General features: G+C 39.6%; 3 protein-coding genes and 1 non-coding gene across 6 annotated transcripts in view; 2 read left to right on the forward strand and 2 right to left on the reverse strand.

The window, feature by feature from the left end:
* The window catches only part of erm (earmuff), a 31,519-nt gene extending 15,020 nt beyond the window's left edge, over positions 1–16,499 (reverse strand). Inside the window, exon 1 of one of the 2 annotated variants that reach the window (XM_089464732.1) lies at positions 16,329–16,499. The gene's annotated coding sequence lies outside the window, so the exon portion shown is untranslated. Of the gene's footprint in view, positions 1–13,348; positions 14,065–16,328 lie in introns of those variants that run through there. The other variant, XM_089464731.1, reaches the window with a different exon arrangement.
* TRNAR-UCU (transfer RNA arginine (anticodon UCU)) lies at positions 6,810–6,882 on the forward strand. Its single transcript has one exon. It is a non-coding gene; the product is annotated as a tRNA-Arg (tRNA).
* Positions 16,500–16,789: 290 nt separating the features above from the next.
* Positions 16,790–18,291, forward strand: Der-1 (derlin 1). The gene is made up of 2 exons (XM_018002738.2): positions 16,790–17,547; positions 18,064–18,291. Exons 1-2 carry the CDS (start codon positions 16,937–16,939, stop codon positions 18,188–18,190), a joined length of 738 nt encoding a protein of 245 aa, XP_017858227.1. The 5' UTR covers positions 16,790–16,936; the 3' UTR covers positions 18,191–18,291.
* LOC108610569 (uncharacterized) lies at positions 18,064–24,662 on the reverse strand. Of its 2 annotated transcripts, XM_089464728.1 has the most exons (5): positions 24,435–24,662; positions 24,113–24,287; positions 23,767–24,031; positions 20,530–22,921; positions 18,064–20,473 (listed from the first exon to the last, which is right to left on the reverse strand). In XM_089464728.1, the coding sequence occupies exons 1-5, from the start codon at positions 24,502–24,504 to the stop codon at positions 20,205–20,207; spliced, it is 3,171 nt and encodes a 1,056-aa protein (XP_089320854.1). In that variant the 5' UTR covers positions 24,505–24,662; the 3' UTR covers positions 18,064–20,204. The 2 variants fall into 2 exon arrangements, with proteins under 2 accessions (XP_089320854.1, XP_089320855.1); XM_089464729.1 differs by lacking the exons at positions 23,767–24,031; positions 24,113–24,287; positions 24,435–24,662 and adding an exon at positions 23,145–23,266.
* Between the last annotated feature and the right edge of the window lie 117 nt (positions 24,663–24,779).

Here is a 24,779-nt window from a genome sequence, read left to right on the forward strand (position 1 = left end):
ATATGTACATTTAGAAACATAAAGAGGCAAATATACATATATCTGTATTTATATATATAACCAGATATTATCATATACTATTTCCATTGCTGTCAGAAATTACAATGCAACACGCCAACTAAAATACCCGTTCACTATTTGTGTACAGAGTTATATCTCTCTTATTTTTCTTTTGTATAACTCTTTTGGACTACTTCCAATAGCTGTGGGTAGGAGTCCTTGAAATGATATTCCACTATGAATTGATCTCTTTTTCTTTCTATTTGTCTATTATTTGCTCGAGTCAGGATTCTGTATATCCTTGCTGGCCCGCGGCCCAACAAGTGTTTACCCTTTCATAATTTAACCAAAATATTTGAAGCAAATATTTAATAAGCTGTGCATGCATTTTGGCTCAATTAAGCAACTAAGCACGGCAACCTCTAGATCTAATCCTTTTGTCGGAATACGCCCAATCCCCTCATTAACCTGCCAGCCGTTCACAATGGGCGATTCGGTAGCCTAAGAGCATCAGTCTGATCCCAATGTTTCCTCTCCCGTTTAGGTAGCGCAAAGCGATGTCGGTGCGGATCAAAAACATTTCAACAATTGGACACAAGTGCAGTCGGGCCAAATGTGCTGACGGAGTATTTTGACAGGTCTCAGCACGGTGCGTAAATAATGAGTGAATGCTGCATAGTCAGAAACTATGGCAACTACTGACAGCAGCTGATCTTGATTGCAGCCTCGGCTGCTGCAATTTGCAAATCTGTTTCACATTGTGCAACTTCTGACAATGGCAACTCGCTCTGTTATCTGCGGCTGACCAGCAGCTGCGGTTTATGCCTGAGCAAATCGAACAATGACTGAACAACTTATTTATCCATTATCCAGCATCCAGGGCGAGCTCTGGTAATTAAACAGATGATTACTATAATCAGATGTTATCTTATGTTAGACTCATATTCTGGGAACTAACTCTCGAGCTAGCAATGCACAAACAAAATTATTCAGCTACCAATGCATATTTTAGCAGGCTAAGCCTAGACCCGCCACAACCCTGGAATACCGAGAGAGTAGCAAATGCTCATCCCATCGCATGTGGGTCCACTGCCGCCACAGCTGTGGCTTACATTGTAATGTCTCCCTGTTTACCCACTGTTAACTTCAACTCGAGTCGATGTCCAAGTGCCACCGAAACGTGTCATCAACAGGCCAATAATAACTACTTAAACATCATTGCCGCCAAATTCTTTTTCCGGCCAACAATGCTCGAGCAGACATGACCGGAAATAAGTAAAAACCAATAAATCAGCCACAGCATAAATACGCCAAATACTTGAGTAGTAGGAAAAGAAACAAGCAAGTATGAGTGCTCTACTGGGGTGTATACACGACTAGCAGTTACCCTTGAATCCAAATCGAACCGGGAAAGCGCATAGACTAAGCATAGACTGGGACTAGCAGAGAGTCAGAAAAAAAGGAAGACCCAATTCAGCTCGGCTAACCCAAGTTCTATGTACCATACATATATAATATACAGGTATAATATAAATTTTATATGCATATACAGTGGAATGCGGTTATAACGACGCTCAAGGGACCGTCGTTGTACCCGGAAGACGCTCTAACCATAGAAGTTTGCTCCTATATGTAAGTTTGTCCAGCAAGAACCGTGCGGTCGCTATGGGCAGTCTTTATAACCGGACTTTACAGTACATCATTACAAGCATGCTACACACCACCTAAAAGTAAATAGATAAATAATCACATCGTTCCTTACAGTATGTTATGTGCATGTTAAAAATCTTATAAATAACACCTTCATACTTTACCCTCATATATGTACAGGGTATTCTTCTGGCACATACTGACTAGCGCTCTAAAAGAAACACTTCTTGATGAAACACTAAAACAAACAACATTCAAACATATTGAACACAGCAACTAGAGACAATAACCAACCCAGTTCTTTTCAGAGGCTGGTTAGCTTGGGTGTCTGGGTGTTTGGGCATTGGTTGGCTGCTTGGCTGTCAGTGCGACTACCGGAAGATGAGCTAATAGGACGCGTGCCGGGAGCGTCGTTCAATTTGTTGCAATTATAATTGTATTGGCTGTCTGGTTGGCGTTTGGGTCGCGTGTCGCATATTTATTGAGTAGCTGAATGTCATAATGTTGCGTAATACGCTTAACCGCAGTTCCTTTACGAGGGTTGAGCTGGACGCCGCTTGGCTGGGCTGGGCAAGCGGCAATTTGGTCTGAGAACTGAGCACTAAACGGGATCAAATTGTTGTCCTCGGGCTCCCGACACGCGCTTTTTGCTATATTTGGACTTGGACCGTTTGACTTGTCCTGTTTGCAGGTTGTTAAGCACTCTCAACCCTTGCGTGAGCCATTTGTCACCCGGAAGTGTTAATATAGCTGCTGTTGCGTTTTATAACCGGAAATAGAGCGACAAGCGGCACAATTTTCCACCAACACATCGAGCTGAGTGTTTCTGACATGCACTACACGACCGCCCTCCCGCCTATCTCTTTATTAGCCCTATGCAAAGCAGTCTGAAAGTGTTACTGAACTAAAATGTGGGAGAGGTGCGAGAGGGGAGACAAACGGTTAAACAAGCGTGTGAACAGCCAATTTGTTAATATGTATTAACATGAGGTAAAAAAACAAAGCCAGAGTAACGTGGAAGTTGGAGAAACGAAATTGCAAAAAAAAAAAAGCAAACCTCATAAAATTGTCTTATTATTTTGTTACGTTTTAACTAAAGCTTTGCTTCGAATTGAAAATATTTTCTGTATGAAATTTTGGATTGAAAATTGAAATATATACCTATCTCACATATGCGAAGGATATTTACCAAATTTTGGCAGAATTTTTAAAAATTGAACAAATACTTCAATGGGTCTCTATCACAAATATACTATGCTGAGATATGAGAAAAATTTCACTACAATTCTTAGGTTTATCAACTCGTCTAAGCTTGCTCTCTCTCTCTTTCTCTCTCTCTTTCTCTCTTTCTTTCTCACATCACTTTTACCACTTACATTCTAGAAGTCAATAAGAACAGCTTAGCACTTAAATGCCCTTCTGTGTTCACATATGTGCTCGCTTCTCGGAATTACAACGAAGCCAGAGCTGAGGCAAGTAAAGCAAAAGCTGGCACGAGTCAAAGGTGTAATATGAAGCGGGGGAAACAGGATTGTCAAACAATTAATGAGCAGTTGTTTAGTTTTTTCTTCATTTTTTGATTGAAAGACCCACAAACGCACAGAGAGAGAGTGAGAGAGAGAGAGAGAGAGAAGGAGAGAGGGCAGAGAGCAGGCCAGAGACAAAGAGCAACTGACAGCTGAAGCACAAAGGAGTGAAGCCAATGGCAGGACATCAAGATGCGAGCACAAAGGCTGAGCAAGCAAAAGCATATGCATTTCATTTACAATAATATGGAGCGAGGCGAAACAAACGAAAGCATAAAATTTCGCTTTCAATTACGTAGGAAGGAGCGATAATAATTGTGTTTAGCTGCTCGCTTGTGGAACATAATTAACCGGAAGCCGAAACACGCGCCAGACGTACCAGAAACCGCCAAAGGAATCCAGAGACCGAGTGTATCTCTGGCCAAGGATCGCGTGTCAACAACCGTGGAACTATGCGAGCCTTGGAAAAAAGCATTTCCGCTGCCGAAAGCGAAATTAAAATGCGGCACAGAGTGAAATCAAATGTCAGGCAGCGAACACTGGGCTAACGCCCAAAAGAGCCAACCGGTTTGATCATCATCATGAGCATCATGATCATCGCGATCAACATTGAGTAAGCTGTAAACAAGTACAACATTTGATCATTCTGCTTGCCCACTTAAGGAGCTGCCCCAGCAGCAGCAGCAGCAGCAGCTGCGCCTCTGCCAAAATCACAAATCTCAGCCAGCAATTGTTCCTTCGCGCACATTGCTTCCTGTCTTAGTGCTCAGCCGGCGCATTGTGCGATCCGCCACCGGAAGGATCAACAGCAGCAGCAGCAGCAACAGCAGCAGCGGTAGCGGCAGCCGCAGCGTAAGCAAAGCAAAGTCTACGAGGCACGAGGGTAACGTGTCCTTGCCTTGCCTCCTTTTCTCTTGGAGGCGTTTGTGAGGTGAGCTGAGTGTCGCATATGTAGCAATTAAATTGCCTGATGCCCGATGCCTGATGGCTGATGATGGAACATGTGCAAAAAGAATGTTGCTCGAGCGCGTGCCGATCTCGAGACGCTGAGGGAGTTGCTTGAAGAGGCGTTTCGACTGCTGCATAACATTTCCATAAGGCATTTCCGATCGTCAACTGATTGGAGTGGAGTAGAGCACAGCAGAGCAGAGCAGCTGCAACTGAATAAATTTTGCCATTTGCCCTTCTGATCAAAGGAATTTTTTTGATGGGAGGTAAATGAAAAGAACAGTTAACTCAGTCTCAAACTGTACTTTTATATATTTACATACATATAAACATCAACTGTACCACGTAGACAATGTTCAATGGCTTAGACTTTAGATATAGGTGTATCCTGAATTGATATTTCATATAAGTAATATAAATAAATAATACATATTTGGAAGGATCAAACTTAATTCAAAATAAATAATTAAATATTAAAGCTTATACAATATAACTTAAACTAATAATTCGACAACTCTGTTAAAAAAAAAAAAAAAAAAAAAAAAAAAAAAAAATTAAGAAAAATTTAAAATTAATTAGCTATTATTTATAATTGTAAGATTTGTTAGAGTATACTATATTTTATTTATTATTTTTTTTTCCATATTTTACAATTTTTATTGTATTTGAATCCTTTACAATCTGAATAATTTCATTTTAATATTAATTTATAAAAATATAATGTGCAAAATTATACATTTTAATATAATTTGCCTCTCTCTTCATACTTCAAAAATATATACATATATTTTTTAATGCATATACTCCAAATGTATGTGTAATATTTTTGCCACTCTTTGCCCCACGCCAGTTGAAGGAGCTGCCATTAGCAGAGGCCAAATGCACATACTTCACATTCCAACTAGAGGGATATGAAGAGAGAGAGAGAGGGAGCGACAGGGAGTGTGGGATGTTGAGGCTAATTGACCGGGCGACTACTTCAGTGCTCAATGAACAAAAGCAACAATGGAACTGGCGAAGCTCAAAAATGAACTCAAACTGCCAAGTCAAAGTCATGGCAACAGAAGCAATAAAATTTAATATCCGTTTCGAGTGAGCAGAAAAAAAGAAGCGAATAGAAATGTTTGCATAATCAGCCCGGACACTGGCTGTTGGCGTAGGTATAGATACGGCAAGGACTTCCAGCAATAAAAAAACGTCGGAAGGAATAGATAAATCACGCGTCGCCCAAGTGAGAAAACTCCCCATAACAAAGAGTGGAGTGGAGAGTGGATAACGGGCGGTAGAGGGAGCGACACTACTCTAAAAGCCCAGCTGAATCAGATAACGATAAGAACTTTACCTGCGGGCATTTTCGCCTTTCGACGAAAACTCTATTAGACAAGCACTTGACCAGAAGTTTGGGGTTTCCAGTTTCGAGTCGAGCCTTGCGAGCTCCGATTTGATTAATTCGTTAACAAACTGAAAGTAGCAACAGCCACAACAGAACAACAGGCGTTGAGTAATTGCTGCAAGTCACGTAACCCATATAACTTAACTCTATATATATCCCCGAGCAACCCTGATTCTGACTAGCTCCGACTACCCATTCGAGTGCCAAAAAGCGCATGAAGATCTCGGCTCCGATAAGGGCAAGCGCAAAATGCAAATGTTAATGAAAATGAGAATCGGGCAAATTGAGCACTTGAATGCCCCGTCGGATACGGGGCCACATTCCGTAGAATCAGGGGTGTGATACTTACACTGCGAGAAAAGCTCCAGCTTTCAGTTACTGTATAATATACATTTTTTGTTTGACTTTGGCTTAAGCTTAATATCAATATTTATAGTGGATTCAAAAGGGTTCCTGTGCATACACTGAGAGAAAAATTATACAATTTTTTTTTTTTATAAAATATTAAAAATTTATATTTTATATGCTTCTGCTTATACTTAATACACTGAGAGAAAACACGAAGTAAAAGCACCAAATAATTTTAGTATTATTATTTCCGACTAGAATTCTAGATTATAACTTATTACGTAAATGATTGTAGATTTCAAGAAGCTTAAAAAAAAATTGTATTTTATTAAGTAACATTTTTACTTATAATAAGCTTTACTAAAATAGGAAAAATCATATGTAGTTTAAATTTAACTCAATAATCTCCAGTCAAAAGCTTGTTATATGAAAAACTCAAATACGGATAATTTATATACTTCATTCAAGTCTTATCGGTATTCCCATACATTCAATATGTGATTCGTCAATAATTTGTTTACGCTGTGGTGACATCATTAGCAAACAAATCCCAAAACTTTCTATCGATTTGGCCAATGCAAATGCAGCGCATATTTATGCTTTCGAGCACATATACCGACATATATATAGATATGTATATATAGTATTTTTATCTGTAGAGCACACTGAGTGGATAAACAGCCGAATTTTCGGTTCTATTAATAAAATACGAATATTTAAATAGCTGTTTTCTCGGTCGCACCGAAAACTGTTTGTTTTCCAAATGTTTTGTTTACTAAAAAAACAGTATAGAGTCGAGACAAGTTTTTTATACTTCTCTTATATTATTTCGTTCTCTATTTGTTTTATGTGGTATTGTGGTTCTGTTTCAACTTTTTGGTGTAGTACATAATGATGTCTTTATGTAGCACATCAATGGGTGTTGGGAGACTTGGTAACGGTTCGACCCTTTAGCGCAGTGGATAGCGCGTTGGACTTCTAATCCAAAGGTCGCGGGTTCGATTCCCGCAAGGGTTGTATTTCTTATTTTTAAGCGTATTTTTTAACATTTTTCACAAAATATATAAATATTTATATAGGGAAATAGTAATTTTTTGATATTTTTCGACATTTTCCAGTTATATGTGAGAGTTTTTATGGTGAATAATTAAGTTTAAGTTGAAAAATCTTCGAAAATAATTAAAAACGTAAATTTTAGATTCGAATTCAATATAAAGTTCAATGCAAAAGTATACCTATGTAACTCATTCAATTGAGAACTCATTCAATTGAACTAGGGAACTTGTTCAGTGAACTGTTTTCTGCTTTATTAGTCAATTAGTTCAAATTATTTAAAAGTCAGATACTTTAAACCCTACCTGAACCCAGGTAAGCATTAAGCACAGGCAATGCACCTTATGCGCAAGCCCCACGTGAATCACTTATAAATTATTTATGCACTAGCATGCAACAAAAGTGTAAAGCTCATTAAATTAAACAAATACTCGACCAATTTGAATCGTTCAAGATGTTAATTGGAAATGAGAAAACCCCCAAGCAGGAGTACAAAGTATGAGTAATAGATGCCCGCTGCTCCTGCCGCTGCTTAGAAAACGCTAAACAAACTATTTGCTTAGCGCAAATAACATGAATTAAGTATCTTTGCAGAGCACAGAATCTCGGCACACAAACCCCCGAAGGACCAGGAGCAATCCTCGCTCAGATCAAGCGTAAATTGCAACAGCTGTCAAGTGGTCGACGAGCGGCGGTTTTTCCATATCTGTTAAATACACAGCCAAACTAACAGCCTATTAAATTGTTTACATGCCCGGCACAAATATTGACAAAAGATGCGCTCCATAACGCAGGGTGGCTTATTTCTCACTCCCTCTCTCTCTCTTGCTCTCTCTCTCTTTATTCACATACATTACATGCTTGCATACATCTGTATGCACTCCATTCCAATCACACTCACACACATACACACACACTTATGCAATGTGCAATTACTGGCCGATAAACCTAACGGTAGCAATTTGTTGTCGCTCGCCAAATGATCAGCGGCACACGCGAATCGCGAATCGCGCTTAGCCCAACACGCCACACAAATCAAATGAGCCGCTGAGACGCCATTTTGTTTGCCTTCAAAAGTGCAACACTGCATGAAGAAGCACTGTATGGCTGATGAATAACAAGTAGAAGCAGAAGCAGAAAGAGCAGAAGCAGAAGCAGAAGTAGAAGAAGAGGAAGACCAGACCAGTAATTTACAATTTGCAACCTGTTTTTTGTTTTGCTCGCATTTACTTTACCGCAATTTGCCAACAGTCATTCGCAGTCCGAACCGCCTCGCCTCGCTCTCCCGCTCTCCACTCTACTCATCTCTACACTCGTCCCATCTCCCTCTTGCCACTAGGTAGACTTTAATTTATAGGCTGAGCGCATTCGTTGTTTGTTTATCCAGACTTTGCATGTTGCTAAATGTTCTTGAAATAAATGCTTCTGCAACAAAAATTAATTACTAACACATACATATAAATAGATGTACTTATATGTATTATAAGAACTGAATATAATACTATATACATGTATATATATATATATATATATATATATATATATATATATATATATGTATATATATATATATATATATATATATATATATATATATATATATATATATATATATATATATACAGACTACAGATTACAACTATCTCGCTAGTATTATCACCTTCCATTATATATCTGCTTTAATCCTTTCTCTTACTTTTTCTTTTCTCTTACTTCTTCTTTCCTTTAACTAACATTGACTACAAAAATAATCATAGATTTCAAGAGCTCCAGGAATAACATCTTATACAAAACTCTTGCTTTTATATATAATCTTCCAATATATCTATGTATTACATATATAACTAATACTCAAGTGTTTTTAAAAATGATTTCTTTATGCCTGTCTCTCTTAGAAAAATTGAAATAAAAATGAATTGAATGGGCGGAGTACGAGTGTAAAACAGGAGGACAAAACTATATTAAGCATTCGCCGTGTGGCATATCAATAGAAAAGAGCAGACAGAGCCTTTTTTTAGTCGAAATGAAGCAGCTGCAAGAGGAGCGCACAAAAGGCAAACAAAAATGGAGTGAGAGTAACTGCAATTATCCGAAATAAACAAAAGTTACACGGATCGACAACAACGTGCAGCAGGCACACTAAATAGGGAGAGTACAACAACAACAACAACAACAGCAACAGCAACGAAAAACGCATACTTAATTGCGGGTTTTTCAAACGAACGAACCCCGCTGCAAGTTCCCACTAGCAGTTCGAAACCTTTTGGACACTTGAATCGCCTGCCAACTGGGCCCCGAGGGTAACTGACGGTTCAACGAGATCACCAGCCGAGCACAGTTGCTTCCAAAAATGGCTACACACAGCGATATATGCGCGTTGTATATTGTATATTGAAAAATTGCTACAAATCGTCTAGGGCTCTCCAGCCAGACGCGTCCGGGCGCATCAACCCCTTTGCCGCACCCAAGGAAAAAAATCAAAATCAAAATACAAAAAAAAAAAAAAAGCAAGAGCAACTATCCAAAAATGGTTGACATCTCACCTAATACAAGCGCAACCAACGGGCGTGAGGGAGAGGGAGGAAAGAGCTGTGCTGATAAGAGTGGAGAGTTGCACGGCCATTAAGTGCCTGCATCTAATAAAGTTCACTCATGTAACAGCTGTCAGCATTAGAGGAACGAGCGAAGTGCAGAGAAGAGCTATGCTAATTGTGGAGAATTTGACAACTGTCTCTGAATGACTGCAAAGTCTTCTCGGAGTTTATTGTAGAGCAGCCAGCGAGCGAAGTGTAGAGTTAAGGGGAACGATGGAAACGAGAGCTGAGCAACATTATGAGAGAGAGCTGGGCAGCATTTAAGTGCCCGTGCATCTGATACAACGGCACAAAGGAATTGAAATGGAAAATGTAGAGTGATTGCGGTATATATTTCAATATATGTATGAATGTCAGTTTTTAACTGGCTAAATAATATCTGCAAAGAGCAAAAAGTTGTAGTGGAGAGTTAGGCAGCACTCAAATGTATGAGTCTAATATAGACATCAAATAAATAAGTGCAGAGTCAAGATGTAAATATGTATAGACCGGCATATTGAGCCTCTCAATAATTTAATTTTTTTTTTTTTTTTTTTTTTTTGTAAAAAGTTTTATATTTTATTAACGAGCTTACTGCTACCTTTAGTGGCAGCTTAATCTAGTTTTACATTTAAAAAACTAATAACAAAGAATCTAATAACTATTTAGATTACATATATGTATGTTTACTAATTTATTATTCTTACATTTTATTTATTTATTTTACCTATTTTAATTAAAGTTTAGAGTTATCTTACACAAAAAGCAGCAATAATTAAATTGATGAAAATAAATAATAAAAACTAACTAAAATAAAGACAGCTGCTAGCCGCCATTTCTAGTAAGACAAATTGACATCTCGGTTTGTTTTCAACTAAAGCAACAACAGCCAACAGCAGTAAATGGAGAGCAGAAAAGAGCAGAGCTGATAATAGTGGAGACTTGGGTAGCTGATAAATTTGCATATGTACACATATACATATATGCTGTCGCTAGCAGCCATCTTAGGACACATAAATGTAATGACCAAAGACAGATGTGGAGAGAGTGAAGAGGAGAGCACAAGAGAATCACTGAGCTGGAGAGTTGGAAGCCATTTAACTGTCTCCATCTTAATGCAGTCGTTAGCAGCCATTTAACATGAAACACAAATATAATGGTCAATAAAAGATATGGCGAGAGGAGGGGAGTGAACAAAAGGAAGCCATTTAACTGTATCTTCTTCAGTGTATTCGCAGCCGATCAGCAAATAATATTAAAGGAGACTAGTGGAGAGTATTCAACATCCTCGCAGCTGAAAAGTTAATCTAAGGAAGTCCTATCTAATAAAGTTCCATATGTAACGCCTCTCCCGCCGGCAGCCGTCGCTTATTAGGCATAACTGTTTGATTGGGTACTTAGCGCAGATGAGGGTGTTCGGGCTAAAAGCTGGTTAAGTGAATGCTGCGGATCTCTGGCTCTCTGGTGGTGGTTGCTTTCCATTGTGTTTCAAAATGTAGCGAAATTCTCGAGTAGATTTTTTTATTGTGCACTTTTTATGAACCCCAAGCAGGCATCGGAGGTGGATTAAATGGGTCGTTTATGAAAGATTATTTGATAAGTCTGTTGGAATAACTAAATTTTGAGCTGGTATATGATATGTTGAGATATGTGTAAGCTAAATGACTTATGAAACGATACCGTTATTGGTGCATCAAATATTGTTAACGTGTTGTATATTTTTAATTTTTTTATGCCTACTTCAACAAACTGAAAACATAAATAAATATATAGATATATTTTTAGCCCTTTGCTTTGACATATGTGAATAACATTAATAATAAACTATGCTGAGGACGCACTTCAAATGGCAATAAAAAACAAATATTTACACTAAACAGCAGAGAGAGAGAGAGAGAGAGAGAGAGAGAGAGAGGAGGAGAGATTGAAGTAGAGTACTTTATATTTATAATAACGAAAAAGTGGATGCATGCATCAAAAAAGGTAAAGCTCCTCACCCGCAAATCCTTTGTCCAAATATATATATATATATATATATATGTGTATATATATATAGTGGCAGTTGTGGAACAATTACCTAACAGGCAACAAGCACTTAAATCAACAGAAACAGCAACTGAAAATGGGAATGGAAATGGAACTGGAGCTGGAGCTGGAGCTGGCGTAGTTTTGTGGCAGGATTCTCTTTGTGACTCTGACTCTCCGGACTCTTGTGGCTGGGCAAATAAACAATTAAAATGTCACAATGACGTCGTCGTCGTCATCGCCGAACCCGTGTCAGAAAACCACGAAAAATCGTGTAAACATTTCGAACCCCCAAAGGGAAAAGAACGCGCTCAGTCAGTCAAGACTTCCTTCGGGTTTTTCTGTGTTTTGTGTTTTGTGTTTGCTGAAAAGCGCATTTCGCATTTGGCCACCACGTGACAAGGACTAGGCACAAGACATGCTATCATTCGACTGAGTCAACAAAGGCGCCGAGGCAATGCGTGGGGCAGCACCAGCAGGAGCAGTGCCAGCACATCAGAAATCCCAATTAAAAATTGAAAAGCGCGCGAATCGACTTCAAGTTGCGGCCACCATGCTGAGCAGTCCTTGGACGTGGCAGCGACTTCTGCTCGCATCCTGCTCCCAGTCAGCTGCATGCGGCGTCTGTCTGTGGCATTAACAATTGATGCACGACGGCCTGATAGAGTTTCGTGCGCGCTCAGCTAACGGCCAAAGCACTTTTCCTTTCACTTGGCACACCTACACACACACACACACCTGAACATCTACAAGCTTCCTCTTCAAGCAGGGCCTGCAGTTATCCCCTGAGGCATTAGAGTGGATAGTATTTTGTTAGCGCAGCCATAACAGTTCTTTGTGCCTAATAAACTAGTTAACTACTAAATAAACTAAATTCTGGAAAAACCTAAATATCTGAAGAAGGATGGGGAGTATACGACTATTTAACTCTTTCATGTCGCAATATTAAATATTAGTATTTAATTTTACATAACAAAAATATAATAATAATAAAAGATATCATACGTTTTTCATATAACAAATCCAAATTAGAGATCAATAACCAAAATGAAGCGAGTGAATTTCAAATAATTGGAATTTTCATAGGTATATTTTCAAATGTGAAAGAGGCTCAACAATCAGTTCATTCAGCTACGCAGCACAAATTAGGTCAAGTGAAATCGCAATGTTGCTGGATGTTCTCATCATCATCATCAATTTGAATGAAAATCCATTTCGCAACGCTTTCACTCTACACTCCACAAATTCACAACAAGAATGTTCAACGATGTATCTACCGCATATAGTCGGATATACAGGATTAATTAACAGGACTCTGGGTTCTCTTCAAAATCAAACTCTTTCATTAGAGTTAAATGATAAGAAAATCTGAATTCGGAGCTGATCCAAATTGCATGTGATTTAGACTTCAAAGGCTATGTTACGGCTTTTGTAAATATGGGCATATATTCATTAGATCGCATATAAATTCTATAGCTTATTCCAGCTGACTATTAGCTAAGAAACCCATTTCAAAGCATTTGTTGATAAGACTAAATAAACTCTTAAAACTAATGCACTTTAAAATATTAAAAATCTCATGAAATATAGGCTAAAACAAGTGAATTTATTTACCCTATAGAAATCAAATTACTCCCAAAATAATCAAAAGCCATCAAATAAAATATAAAAATATTTGCAAAATAAACACATAAAATTAAGTTGGCCTATGTCTAGCTGTAAAAGATATTTACACTTGTAGATTTACTTATGATTATTAGCTTAACACAAAAATCCATTAACATTTAGATAAGCAACAACAAATTGAAGATAAACAAAACGTTGAGACTCACGCAGCAAAGATGTTGAAATGCTCCTGATGAGATGTTTGTTCCGTTAATTAAAATCCGTTTTGGTTTTGATGTCTTTGCGGTGCCGCTTAAGTAAGTATTCAAAATTTAATAACCGAAATGACTTCAAAGCGTTTTTCTGGGTCGCCCCCTAAAGTATTTGGTCCTAGACTAATCAATCCACTCACTGCTGGAGGTCATTTTGTATTTTCTTATGCGAATCTTTACAAAGTACACATAAACACTGAGAGCAAGCGAACGAGTAAGCGAAAGAAAGAGAGCGACAGAGAGAGAAATACACACACACACACATACACAGATACGCGCGCGTGCCTACAGCTAGGTGAAAGCTGTCGTCCGTTTAATGTGCACCGAAGGAGCCCGCAGAAAAAGGAACCATGCAAATGCGACCGAGCATCGAAGACGTCAATTTCGTAATGTAAATATTTTATTTATGAGCCAAAGTAAGTTAAGGCAAACAGCGAAAAAGTGAGCTCGCATATCAACATGGTGGTTGGTTGGTTGGCGGGCTGACTGGTTGGCTGGCGGCTGGTTGGACTCTAAATGGCAATGTCCGTTTACCGTTGCCTCACCTACGCATTCGCAGCCTTATTATGTTTCAATTTGCCGACGGGCTTCCATCGTCGATTCCAAACTCAAATGGATGGCATGCGCGCGTTCATGCTTTCTCGCTCTTACGTGACGAGCAACTACCGTTATGGCTGAGGCAGAGGCGAAATCGCAAAAATGAAACAAATACGAGAGTAGCGAGCGCATCGAGCGCACACAAACGTCATTATCATTATTAATCAACATCATTACATGACGCCTCTCTTTCGCTCTCGCTAGCACCAATTGGACAACGCCAGCCGCGTTCCCTAGTCACACAATTTGAGGGCTGTTTCTGAGCGACTCGCAGCAATATGTCTCATGTACATATATTAAGAGAGTGTGAGTACGTGTGCATGTTTGTAATGCTAACGCCATAGCTGTAGTTTTGTGCGCGTGTATGTGTATGTTTGTGTATGTTTGACAGCTGCAGTATCTGCGGACTGTCCTTTTTCTAAGCTGTGTGTGCCCCTACGTCGGCCCACACCCTGAACGAGTACATATTTGTACTGCAATTTGGCGGCGCACGTTCCTCTTATGATTTGCCTCTTTTTGCGTTCTCATTTATGTTTGAGTTTTTTCTTTTTCTATTTTCGTTTTCTTTTACTTCATTTTTTTATTTTTTTGGGTGCCCCCTGTTAGGTTAACCTACCAAGCCCCGCTGCGCTATTATCGAGAGAGCGAAAGAGTGAGACGAAGATAGCGAGCTCTGAAGGAATGTGAAAAACTGTAAAAAGCATAATGTGTGTATGTAAATATGTGCTCGATACGCATGTATGTATGTATGTACATATATTACGTATGTGAAGAGTGTGTCGTATTTGGCCTTTACATGAGTACTTGCATACAAACATACATAATTACGCTTGTACGTATGTATATTTGAAAGGGATATGAATTGTTGTGCACCCTGGGAGATTTCATAATCAAGTAATTACTGTAATTAGGATGGATGTCAAATTTCTGATACGCAGTCAAAAATTCCCATGGAACAAATAGTTTGTAAGTATGTATGCATATAAAAGTCATATCTGTAAATTATATACTTATATACATATATAAATTCTCATCTGTTCAATATTTGCATATCGAATATGATATAAAATCTGTTCCAGTTAAGAATATAAAAGGCTCAGCACTTCTCTCATATGTACATGAGAAATATCATATTATTTACATATACATATATATATTGTATATATATGTATGTGTAAGGATGCTTATGTGTATGTGTGCACATTACAACGAAATGAGCGAGCAAAACGGCAACGCCGACAACAAAATGACAGCGGGCCAGGTGAGTGGAAGGCGCTGCAAAAGCTCAACGCGTAAATAAATAAAGCCCCGCACACACACATACTGATATACATATATATGTATACATACATTTGTATGCGCGTGTGTTTGTGCACTTTGTCAACAGCTACTAAAACAGCAAAGAACTTCATAATGAGCATTCGCGCATGTGGGCGTGTTGTTGCTGGCAGCGCATGCGTCTGTAGTTGTATCATCCATTTTGCATTTAAATGGTGGGTGTGGCCTCGCACACCCATACACTCAACAGCAAGCAGTTGCACACAAACACACACATACACACAACACGTAAACCAGCCACACATTGAACCGTTAAAAAAATACTTGATTAGCTCGTTCTTTTCATTTCAACATTCGCACTCGTATCCTATGTCACTATCTGTCTCGTTCTCGCTCTCGCTGCTGAGTGTGTAGCCACATTATGCACAAAGTATTAAAATTCAACAGGCAACAACAAATCAGACACACATGTGTGTGGATGTGTGTATTGCGTCTTGTGCCTGCTGTATTAAGAGTAGATACATTTTGTCTTTTGCATAGAAATGTATCTTTTTAATTGCTTTTACACACTTTGCACGCAAAAAACTTTTGCTTTCAATTTAATAAATTGTATTATCCAAAATTATAAATTAGATTAGTAGAGAAACCCAAATTAGATATTTATTAATGTGATAAAAATAAGTATGTAACCAAGTTTGGTTAGAGAATTCAGCTTGAGATATCTTTAACAGTTTGAGCACCTGTTCATTCGCTTTCTGTGTATCTTTATAATTATTTGAATTTGACTAAAATTCTATATTCGCATTAGATTTCTTATCTCCAAATGAAATACAAATATTATTTAACCTACTAGAAATTATTTGCAATAGTAATTTTACAGCTGGACCACAGATACAAATAGATATACCTATACATAGGTCTATAAATTCAGTGAGGGCTAACGTACATTTCATATATTTACAGTTGGTTGCGCACATCAAATATTTTTACTTCTTTTCCGCGTGGTTTATCTACGTGAATAGATTTTCGCAAAAAATTGTACTAAAAATTAACCACTTACAGTTAGGAATGACACTGATTTGACAGCTATCAATTTATATGCCTGCGTTTCATTCTCCTTGTATTCACCACATTTCCACTTAAAAATCGCCCAATCTACATTAGTTTCGCATCAGCGCCTCACTTTTGTTCAGCTCTGACACAGTATGCTTTCAGATTTGACAATTGAAACCATAAACAAATATTTTTATGAAAAAGTTAGAAAAACATGAACATGCAATATTTAAAAAGAAATAAATTTGCCGCGCTCCTTTTTCAAACAATCGATAAATTCCACTGAACTGTAACTTGCTATACATGTTTGAATGTCACTTCTTAATTTGGCAAATATTGTCACTTAATACAAAATGACTAAACATTAATAAAAAGATTGTTTAAATTTATTTTTTAATTTTGTACACCTTCATGTTATGTGGTCAATATATACATTACTTGACACATAACTATCACAATAGTTTTTTTTGCCTATATAGCATACGTTTTTTATTTTTGGTATTCTAGAAGTTATGTTATGCAGCCACACTGTTGTATAAAGACACGTAAATCAACAATTGGAAGTGAAAGACTGTTTTGCAAATTCAAAGACATCGTATATTAACATTAAGGAAGATGGACGCTGGGACATGGTACCATTCGTTGCCTCGCTTCACACGGTACTGGCTAACAGCCACAATCGGCATGAGCCTGCTCTGCAGATTCGGTCTGCTGCCAATGGAATATATGTACCTATCCCGTGAGCTGGTTCTGACCCGGTTACAGCTGTGGCGATGCATCACCTCTCTGTTCGTGTTTCCGCTGAGCGGAGCGACAGGCTTCCACTTTCTGATCAACTGCTACTTCATAACGCAGTACAGCAAGAATCTGGAAAAGGATCAATATGCGAGAAGCCCCTCCGACTACCTATATCTATTGATAATCACTGCAGTGCTAGCCAATCTCGGCGGCATGTTATTCAACGTATACTTTCTGATGGACATGCTGGTCGTTGCAATCACCTACATTTGGTGCCAACTGAACAAGGAGGTCATTGTTAGCTTCTGGTTCGGCAGTCGCTTCAAAGCCATGTACCTACCCTGGGTACTAGCCGGCATCGAGCTAGTTTTCCACGGCTCTTTGGCCTCACTGGTGGGCATATTCAATGGGCACGTCTATTACTTCCTCAAATTCCAATACCCACAGGAGCTGGGCGGCAATGCCTTTCTCGAGACACCCGAATTTTTGTAAGTATATACATAAATTATGCTTATATATAAGCGCACAACATATGGAATCGGTCAACTGGAAAAATCTAGAAAGGAATTGTGTTGCTGTCCTAAGCAACTTCGTATTCCCTCGGCTCGCAGGAGAGAGTCCCTCATTTAGCGAGCCTCTTGGCCGTATGGCGTTCAGTGCGATCGAGTGAGAGGTCCGATGCTCTTATCAGTTTCCACAAGGCACGATTTTTTTTTTTTTCTTGCCGACTCATTGCTCTCTTTTCATCATTTAATGCTTTGTAACGAGTATCAAATAGTTGGCGAGCTATTTATTTTTCGGCATCAGCATAACACGCACACATACACACTTCAAGGAACACATACATAGACATTAATTTGTCGTGAAATTGCAATCAGAATAAGCAAACCAAAATGACATGGGCAGCTCCCCATTTTAATTGTACTTTGCTATTAATAATTGCATTTTATATATATTTTAATTACTACTAGAATTAAATTTAATACAATTTCTTTTTGTTGCAGAAAACGTATTGCTCCGGACGTATCTGGCGGCATTAGTGGCTTTGGTATTCCACCGGAGAGCAGAGCACCTCCACGTCAAGCGGCCAACTCAGCCTGGGGTCATGGCACAGCCTTGGGACGCAACTGAAACCTTTATTCATAAGTTTAGCTAACATACTATCTTTCTATCGATCTATGCAAATGATCTATACACTAAAAAAGTAAAAGCTCGATCAATCCCTGTCAAAACTCATCCTATACTTCACCTTGGGTTTTGCATCTTTTAATTGAGTGCATCATCGTGTTAAGGGGCGGTATGGTATACAAATATATACAAAAGATAACAAAATTATGAATATATTTGAATTATCTGGTTTGTTCATAATTGAGATAACTTCATTTTATCTATTGACCACAGTGTACAAATTTTATTCCTTTTGGAGCCATTTATTTTTGATACACCTCAAATTCTTGATCATTTATATAACCGAAATACATCTTTTTCTTGATCAAGTAACAATACGCTGAACGCGTATAGAGATTAGTTAATATCTTATTTTGTTGTAAATAAATGGATGCTTGCATTATTAATGGAATGAATTATCCACCCACCCAAGAACGAGCTTTGATAAAACTTGTAAATGATATCTTTTGAATAGTTTATAACGCTGTGGGATGAATATCAGCAATTTGGCGTCTTGATTTATGTACGCTATATCTCGCCGACTTTTTATTATATTATGCATTTAATTTCCAACAATATTTTTTTATGAAAACTTTTTTTCATTGAAGTTTGAACTAAACAAAATTATATATCTTTAGAGCAGAGAAAATCGTATACTAATTAATTGGTGTAAGAAAGAACTAGACTTCCGGAACCTTCTAAGCAGCTAAAATTATCCAGACCATACCCAACCAGAGAAGCTCATGTTGTCTTTTATGATTCTAGAAAGATCTGGTTCCTCATCTCTATGCATAAGCGAGCATATTCAATTAAGTCTACTTAAACTTATTGCCCCGATAAATAAACCTAAACTTTGTAGTTATCAATCTAATTGATTGACAATACAAGCAAAGTATAGACATGCCAATATTGTCTAAAATCAGATAGATTATACCTGGAATTCCCTCATCGATTTCAAATGAATTGAAAGATTTACTTTATGCTTACATTTATATTTATTTCATTTAAAATTTCTATGTTAAAAATTTTACAGCTGCACGCATTGTTCAACAATATTTGTATAATTACATTTTGTTTTACCGTTTTGTGGTGGTTTCGCTTCGATTGCGTTTGTTTGTTTTTTTTTCTTTTCTTTTTTTTATCTAAAAGCTACACTGTTTACGTTTTTTTTTTTTTTTTTTTTTAGATTTACAAAATCGATGCATAAAATACTTAAGAGCTAAACTGTTCGTACGTAGTTATAAATGTCTATGTATATATTTATGCGTGTGAGTGTGTTCGTGTGTGTAGGATTACTTGCTTCATCTTTTTTTTCTTTCTTAAACTTTTGTCCTTGTAACTAATCTCTAATCTGCTCTTTACACGATGCATATACATGAATTTATATGGCTTGTAGCATTTTGAAAATTCTTCAATTTTGTTTGTTTTCTGGTTTTCACTTAAATATTTACATTTTGCATTTAGATCGGCCATATATGAACTAAAATAATAATCTCATTAAAACACACATTTTACTTATTATGATTTGATGTTTCTGTTCTCAGTTTCTTTTCGTGTTTTGAATTATGTAATGAACTTATCGAGGGGCTAAAAACTAAATGAGAAATATGCTATTTACAATGTATACAAATATTTTATGATATTTCGAAGGTGGCAGCTTGGAGAAGTTTAAATAATTCAAAACAAGATTCGAAAATTCGACTTTGTTTTAAATTATATAATCGATATTCAAGCTTTTTCTGTTTTTCCTCTTTCTTTTTTTTTTACAAATATTTTTCAAATACATTTACAAGTAATTATAATGTTGCACTTTGCTTAAAGAACTTGGGTCCACTAAACTAATAACTGAATCCTAATTAAACCGGGCATTTTGTGTGTGTGTGTTAGTGTATGGATGTGTGAGTGTTTGTATATATGTCTGTTTGTGCGTAAATGAAGCAACCATAACAAAATAAACAGTTAGAACACATCGGACTACCTATGGCAGCGTCGATGGCTTTGCCAGGATCGTTGTTGTCGTTACAGCTGCTGGCCCTGTTCCCTGTTCTCCTGTTGCCGGCTGGTCCAGCTTTTTCTCATCTTCCGCCAGGGGTGGCATTATAGTTGCTTTCAGAGATGTGGTCGTGCTGGTGGTCGTCGTCATTGTCTCTGGCGATATGTTGCTGGTACACTCAATCTCAATGGGCTGCTCTAGCTCCATGTCCACATACTCAATGGCACTGTCCCCATCGTCGTGCATTTCTATGGCTAAATATATATTGATGAATTCAATTGGCTTCATCTGAATACGCCATATTACTTACTGCGATCTTTTATCTGGGAGTTTGCATTTTCCGTGTCCTCCCCGGCTGCATCCTCTACAATGACATCGTCCAACTGCTGCTTGTTGCTCTTTGTATCATTCGCAGTCGTTGTTGCTGATGATGATGCTGTGCCTGTTGCATTCGTGGCAGCTGCCGCTTTGGATGCCTGATCCAGCTCCATCTCCCAGTCCGTGGCATTGAGGACCATCATTGGCGCCGACTTGGCCGACGTCTTCGTCTCTGGCGCGCCATTGTCTGCCACAATGATGGGCATATTAATGATATCTATAGGCGTATCTTCAGTAATCAGCTGATTCGCCTTTGGCTTTGCCAATGCAGAAGACGTCGCAGCCGCAGCCGCTGCCGTGCCTGTGCCTGCACCCGTGCCCGTTCCCGTTCCAGTTGCCGTTCCCGTTGCCTGTGAATTGTTAGCCGCATTGACAGAAGTTGAAGGACCAATCACAAGGACATTGGGCTTGGCTGCCAGCAGCTCGCCGCTGGGCTTGGGTTTGCTGGAGGCCAGTGTGACTGCTCGCATTCCACTCGTCGGCAAAAACACCAAATTATTCTTGCCAACCCCTGCCGGACCGAGCGTCAATGTTGTGGGCTTAACCTTGGTGCCGCTGCTCGCCATGCTGGACGTGGAGACGACACTCACGTTGCTCGTGCCGCCCGCGGCACTCGAGATCACTTGAGTGGGCGTTAGCAGCTGCATTTTCTGTATCGTTATTCGCTGCTGCGACGACTGCGGCGAGGAGGGCGTGCCGACGCCAGTGGGCGAGACAGCAGCACTGCTGACAGTAACACCAGCACCGCCAGCGGCAACGTTTGATGGATTCAGCTTGTGTATGATGCTGCCCGTATGCAGCTTGGCCGGTTGCAGGAACAGTTTGCCGTTGGGCGAGCAGATCTTGATGTTGCGCAGCGCGCTGCTAGGCACATGCTTGATGCCGCTGGCGCTGGTCAGCTTTATGTTGCCCAATATCTGTGAGGTCGATGCCACTGAACCACTGCTGCTGCCAGCTGCCGCCACCGACGTCGCCGCCGTGCTTGTTGTTGTCGCCGTCGCCTTGCGAAATAGCGGCCCCACAGGCGCCCCTGAGGAGCTGCTTAAGGGCGTGATGAGCGTGTTGTTCAAACTGCTCGCTGGTATATTCTTTATAATATTCACAGCCGAGGCGCTGCTCAACGGTGTGCTCGCCACGCTGGCCACAGTCTGGCTGGGCACTCGCTCCTCGACAATGTATTTCTGCACTGCAGCTGTGGCTGGAGCCTTGCTGCTGCCGAGATTGTTGACGGACGTCGTTGGACTGGCGGCCGATTGCTGCTCATAGGGCAAGAGACGTACGGCTGTGTTGGGCACGGAAGGCAGCTGCTGCTTGTCGATCAGATTGATCTTCTTCGGCGTCAGCTTGGTGCCAGCTGGCAAAATGGTGCCGCTTGCCGTTGTCCGTACTTTCGGTGGGGCTGCTATTTGCTGAACGCTTATAATCTGTGGCGCCAGCGGCAAGTTAGCCGTTGAGATATTTGCGGACGCTGGCTGCGTGCCGCCTGGCTGCTGGCGTTCTTCTACAATGTATTTCTTAACAGGCGTGCTCAATTGTGGCGGCTGAATCGTCTGCGTCGTCGGCGATAATTTCTCTTTGAAAACAATGGGCGAATTAACAAATGTGCGCGGCGTCGTCGGCGAGAGCATCTCCGGCGGTCCATAGACAACGCGAGCGGCAGGTATCGTTTTTAATTTGGTGGCCGCAACCGATTTGAGCGCCTCGTCTAAAATGTATTCCACATGCGGCTGCACCAAATGATTGGCATTTGGATGCGCTGTTAGCTCTGTCGTTGTTAGAGGCGTGGATTGTAATACTTTTTCTTGCTGTTGTTGTAGCTGCTGTTGCTGTTGTTGTGGTTGTTGCTGCTGCTGATGCTGATGTTGTTGATGTTGCTGCTGCTGCTGCTGATCTTGTTCCTGTTGTAGTTCCTGCTGTTGCTGAAGTTGCTTCTGCTGTTGCATTTGTTGTTGTAGCTGTTTTTGTGCTCTCCGCCGGCCGCTCTTAGCCGGCTTCGTATTGATGCCGACACCGGAAGCATTACTATTGTTGGCCAACGGATTCCCGCTGCCCTTTTTGCTTGCCAATCGTTGTTTGTGTTTCTGTTGCTGCTGATAGAAGTATCGTTGCTGCAGTGTACGGGCACTGGGACGCTGCTCCAGAGGCACAAGTTGCCCATCCTCATCCTTGCCCCCACTTAGCTGGGATGGCAACTGCTGCAGCTGTGCCATCTGTCTATCTTGTTGTGTATTGCGTTTCTTATTCGGTTTCGTGTCGCTGCTCTCATTCTCCTTTCGCTTTAGAGTGGCCTTTTTTATTTCGTTGGGCAAGTCGGGCACCTTAAACTAGAATGATAAAATGAATGCGAAATGTGAATAATGAATAGTGAATACAAGTCAGACATAAGAGTAGAAGTCTAAATTAAATTTTTTTAAATAAGAAATAAAAATTAAATTAATTCGCAAAATATATATTTATAAATGGTTTGCAAAACATTGTTTACATATATTTTTTTTTTAATTTTGAAAGTTCGTATTGCTTACTTAATTAAAATTTCAATATAATCACCTTCAATTTTAGATATTTTTAAAATTTTGTAATTCGAGTTTTTTATTTAAATAAATCGATCAATATTGATTTCTTATCGATTGTAACATTTAGCCACTAGCAATCAGCTGCATGTTAAAATGTAAGTTAACAGTTTACTAATGCTGTTAACTGGCAGCGGCTGTTAACTGCCGATGCAGAGTTGAATTAAATAAAAATTAAATACACAACCGTGCGACAAGCAACATTTGGCACCAGCATTTGGCGAATGGAGTAGCTAGATGAAGGAATGCCCTTTACCAGTTAAGATTGGCAGTTGGAATCAATTTTGCATTAACCTTACTAAGCGGCTACATTGGAATTGGAACTTTTGGGTTACAAAAGTAGATAAGTTGATAGTAAATTAAATCTTGTATAGGTAGATCTTTCAGACTACAATCTAAGACCCTGTGCCAGACTTGGATTTGCCTTAGGTTGGCTTTACCTTGCTGCCCACCACAGTAGACCAAGTGAGACCCAGGCGCAGACTGTACTTTCTCTGCTCATACATATTCGCACATACATACGTACGAGGCAATAGCAGCACAAGTAAATACCTCTGTATATAGCCCCCGATCAAGTTATATAACGCTGGCACACTCACCGGCTCATCCATGACCACGATTGGCTCCTGATGTTTTGTTATGCCATGCTTAAGGGTCTGATAGGCTGACTGTTCTCGTAGCGTTTCACTTAGATTTGCCCCAGTTTCATTTGGTGGCGGAAGTTTGCTGTTTTCCGCATACGCCTTGGCAGCCAGATCGTTGGCCACAATGCTCAGGGCAGTTTGCGGACTAATTCGAGGCAGCAGCGGATATGGGCGACGACCTTCACGTGACCATTCCTGCCATGTGTTTGGACCGCAGACGCTAAAAATGTTTGTGGTGATACAATTAAATATATATCTATGTAAAATATGCACGCTTATTTAACATTTTACAATTGCTTACTTCTCGGCAATTGTGCATAATTGTTCATCGTTAGCAGCGCGGCGCACCTCCGCCCGATGACGTTCCTGGGTTATGTGAAACAGTTGGCGTAACTCCTCGAGCAGCTTGGCTTTCGGTTCGCTTAGCGAGCCTTGGGCGCGAAAAACGCTTATTACATGCGAATACGATTCTAACTCTACATGAACGATACAAACAAAACGGGCACCAATTAGCAAACAAAAATCGTGATCCACGAAAGCTGAGCTGCTGCTGCTGGTGGTGCTGTATAACATAAAGTGCTTCCTCCTGGCGGTGGCGGCAGCAGCAGCAGAATATCACCTACCAAGTCGACGCAGCATGCCCCGACATTCGTCGCGGGACATTTCCAACGTTTGCGGCCACATGCTGCGCATTGTTTCGAACGCACTACTTTTGAAGTGCTCCAATCCGTTAATTTGCAACTTAATTTAGCAATTTTCCCAAAAGGTTTTCGCGAATCTTGTAACTAAAACAAACTAAAATTCAGCGTTTGCTGGTGCTGATTTTTAGTGTTGCAAAGCAATCGATTCCACTATCGATATAATGTGTAACAACACATTCATACCTATCGGTATGCAGATGCGCCAACTATCGATAATGTTGCCATGGCACTCCGTTGCCAACAAAATTTACGTTTTCCCTGTTTGAC

This window comes from Drosophila arizonae, chromosome 3, assembly GCF_054131065.1.
Source record: "Drosophila arizonae isolate 15081-1271.41 chromosome 3, UAZ_ARI_1.0, whole genome shotgun sequence".
Classification (NCBI taxonomy): Eukaryota; Metazoa; Arthropoda; class Insecta; order Diptera; family Drosophilidae; genus Drosophila; species Drosophila arizonae.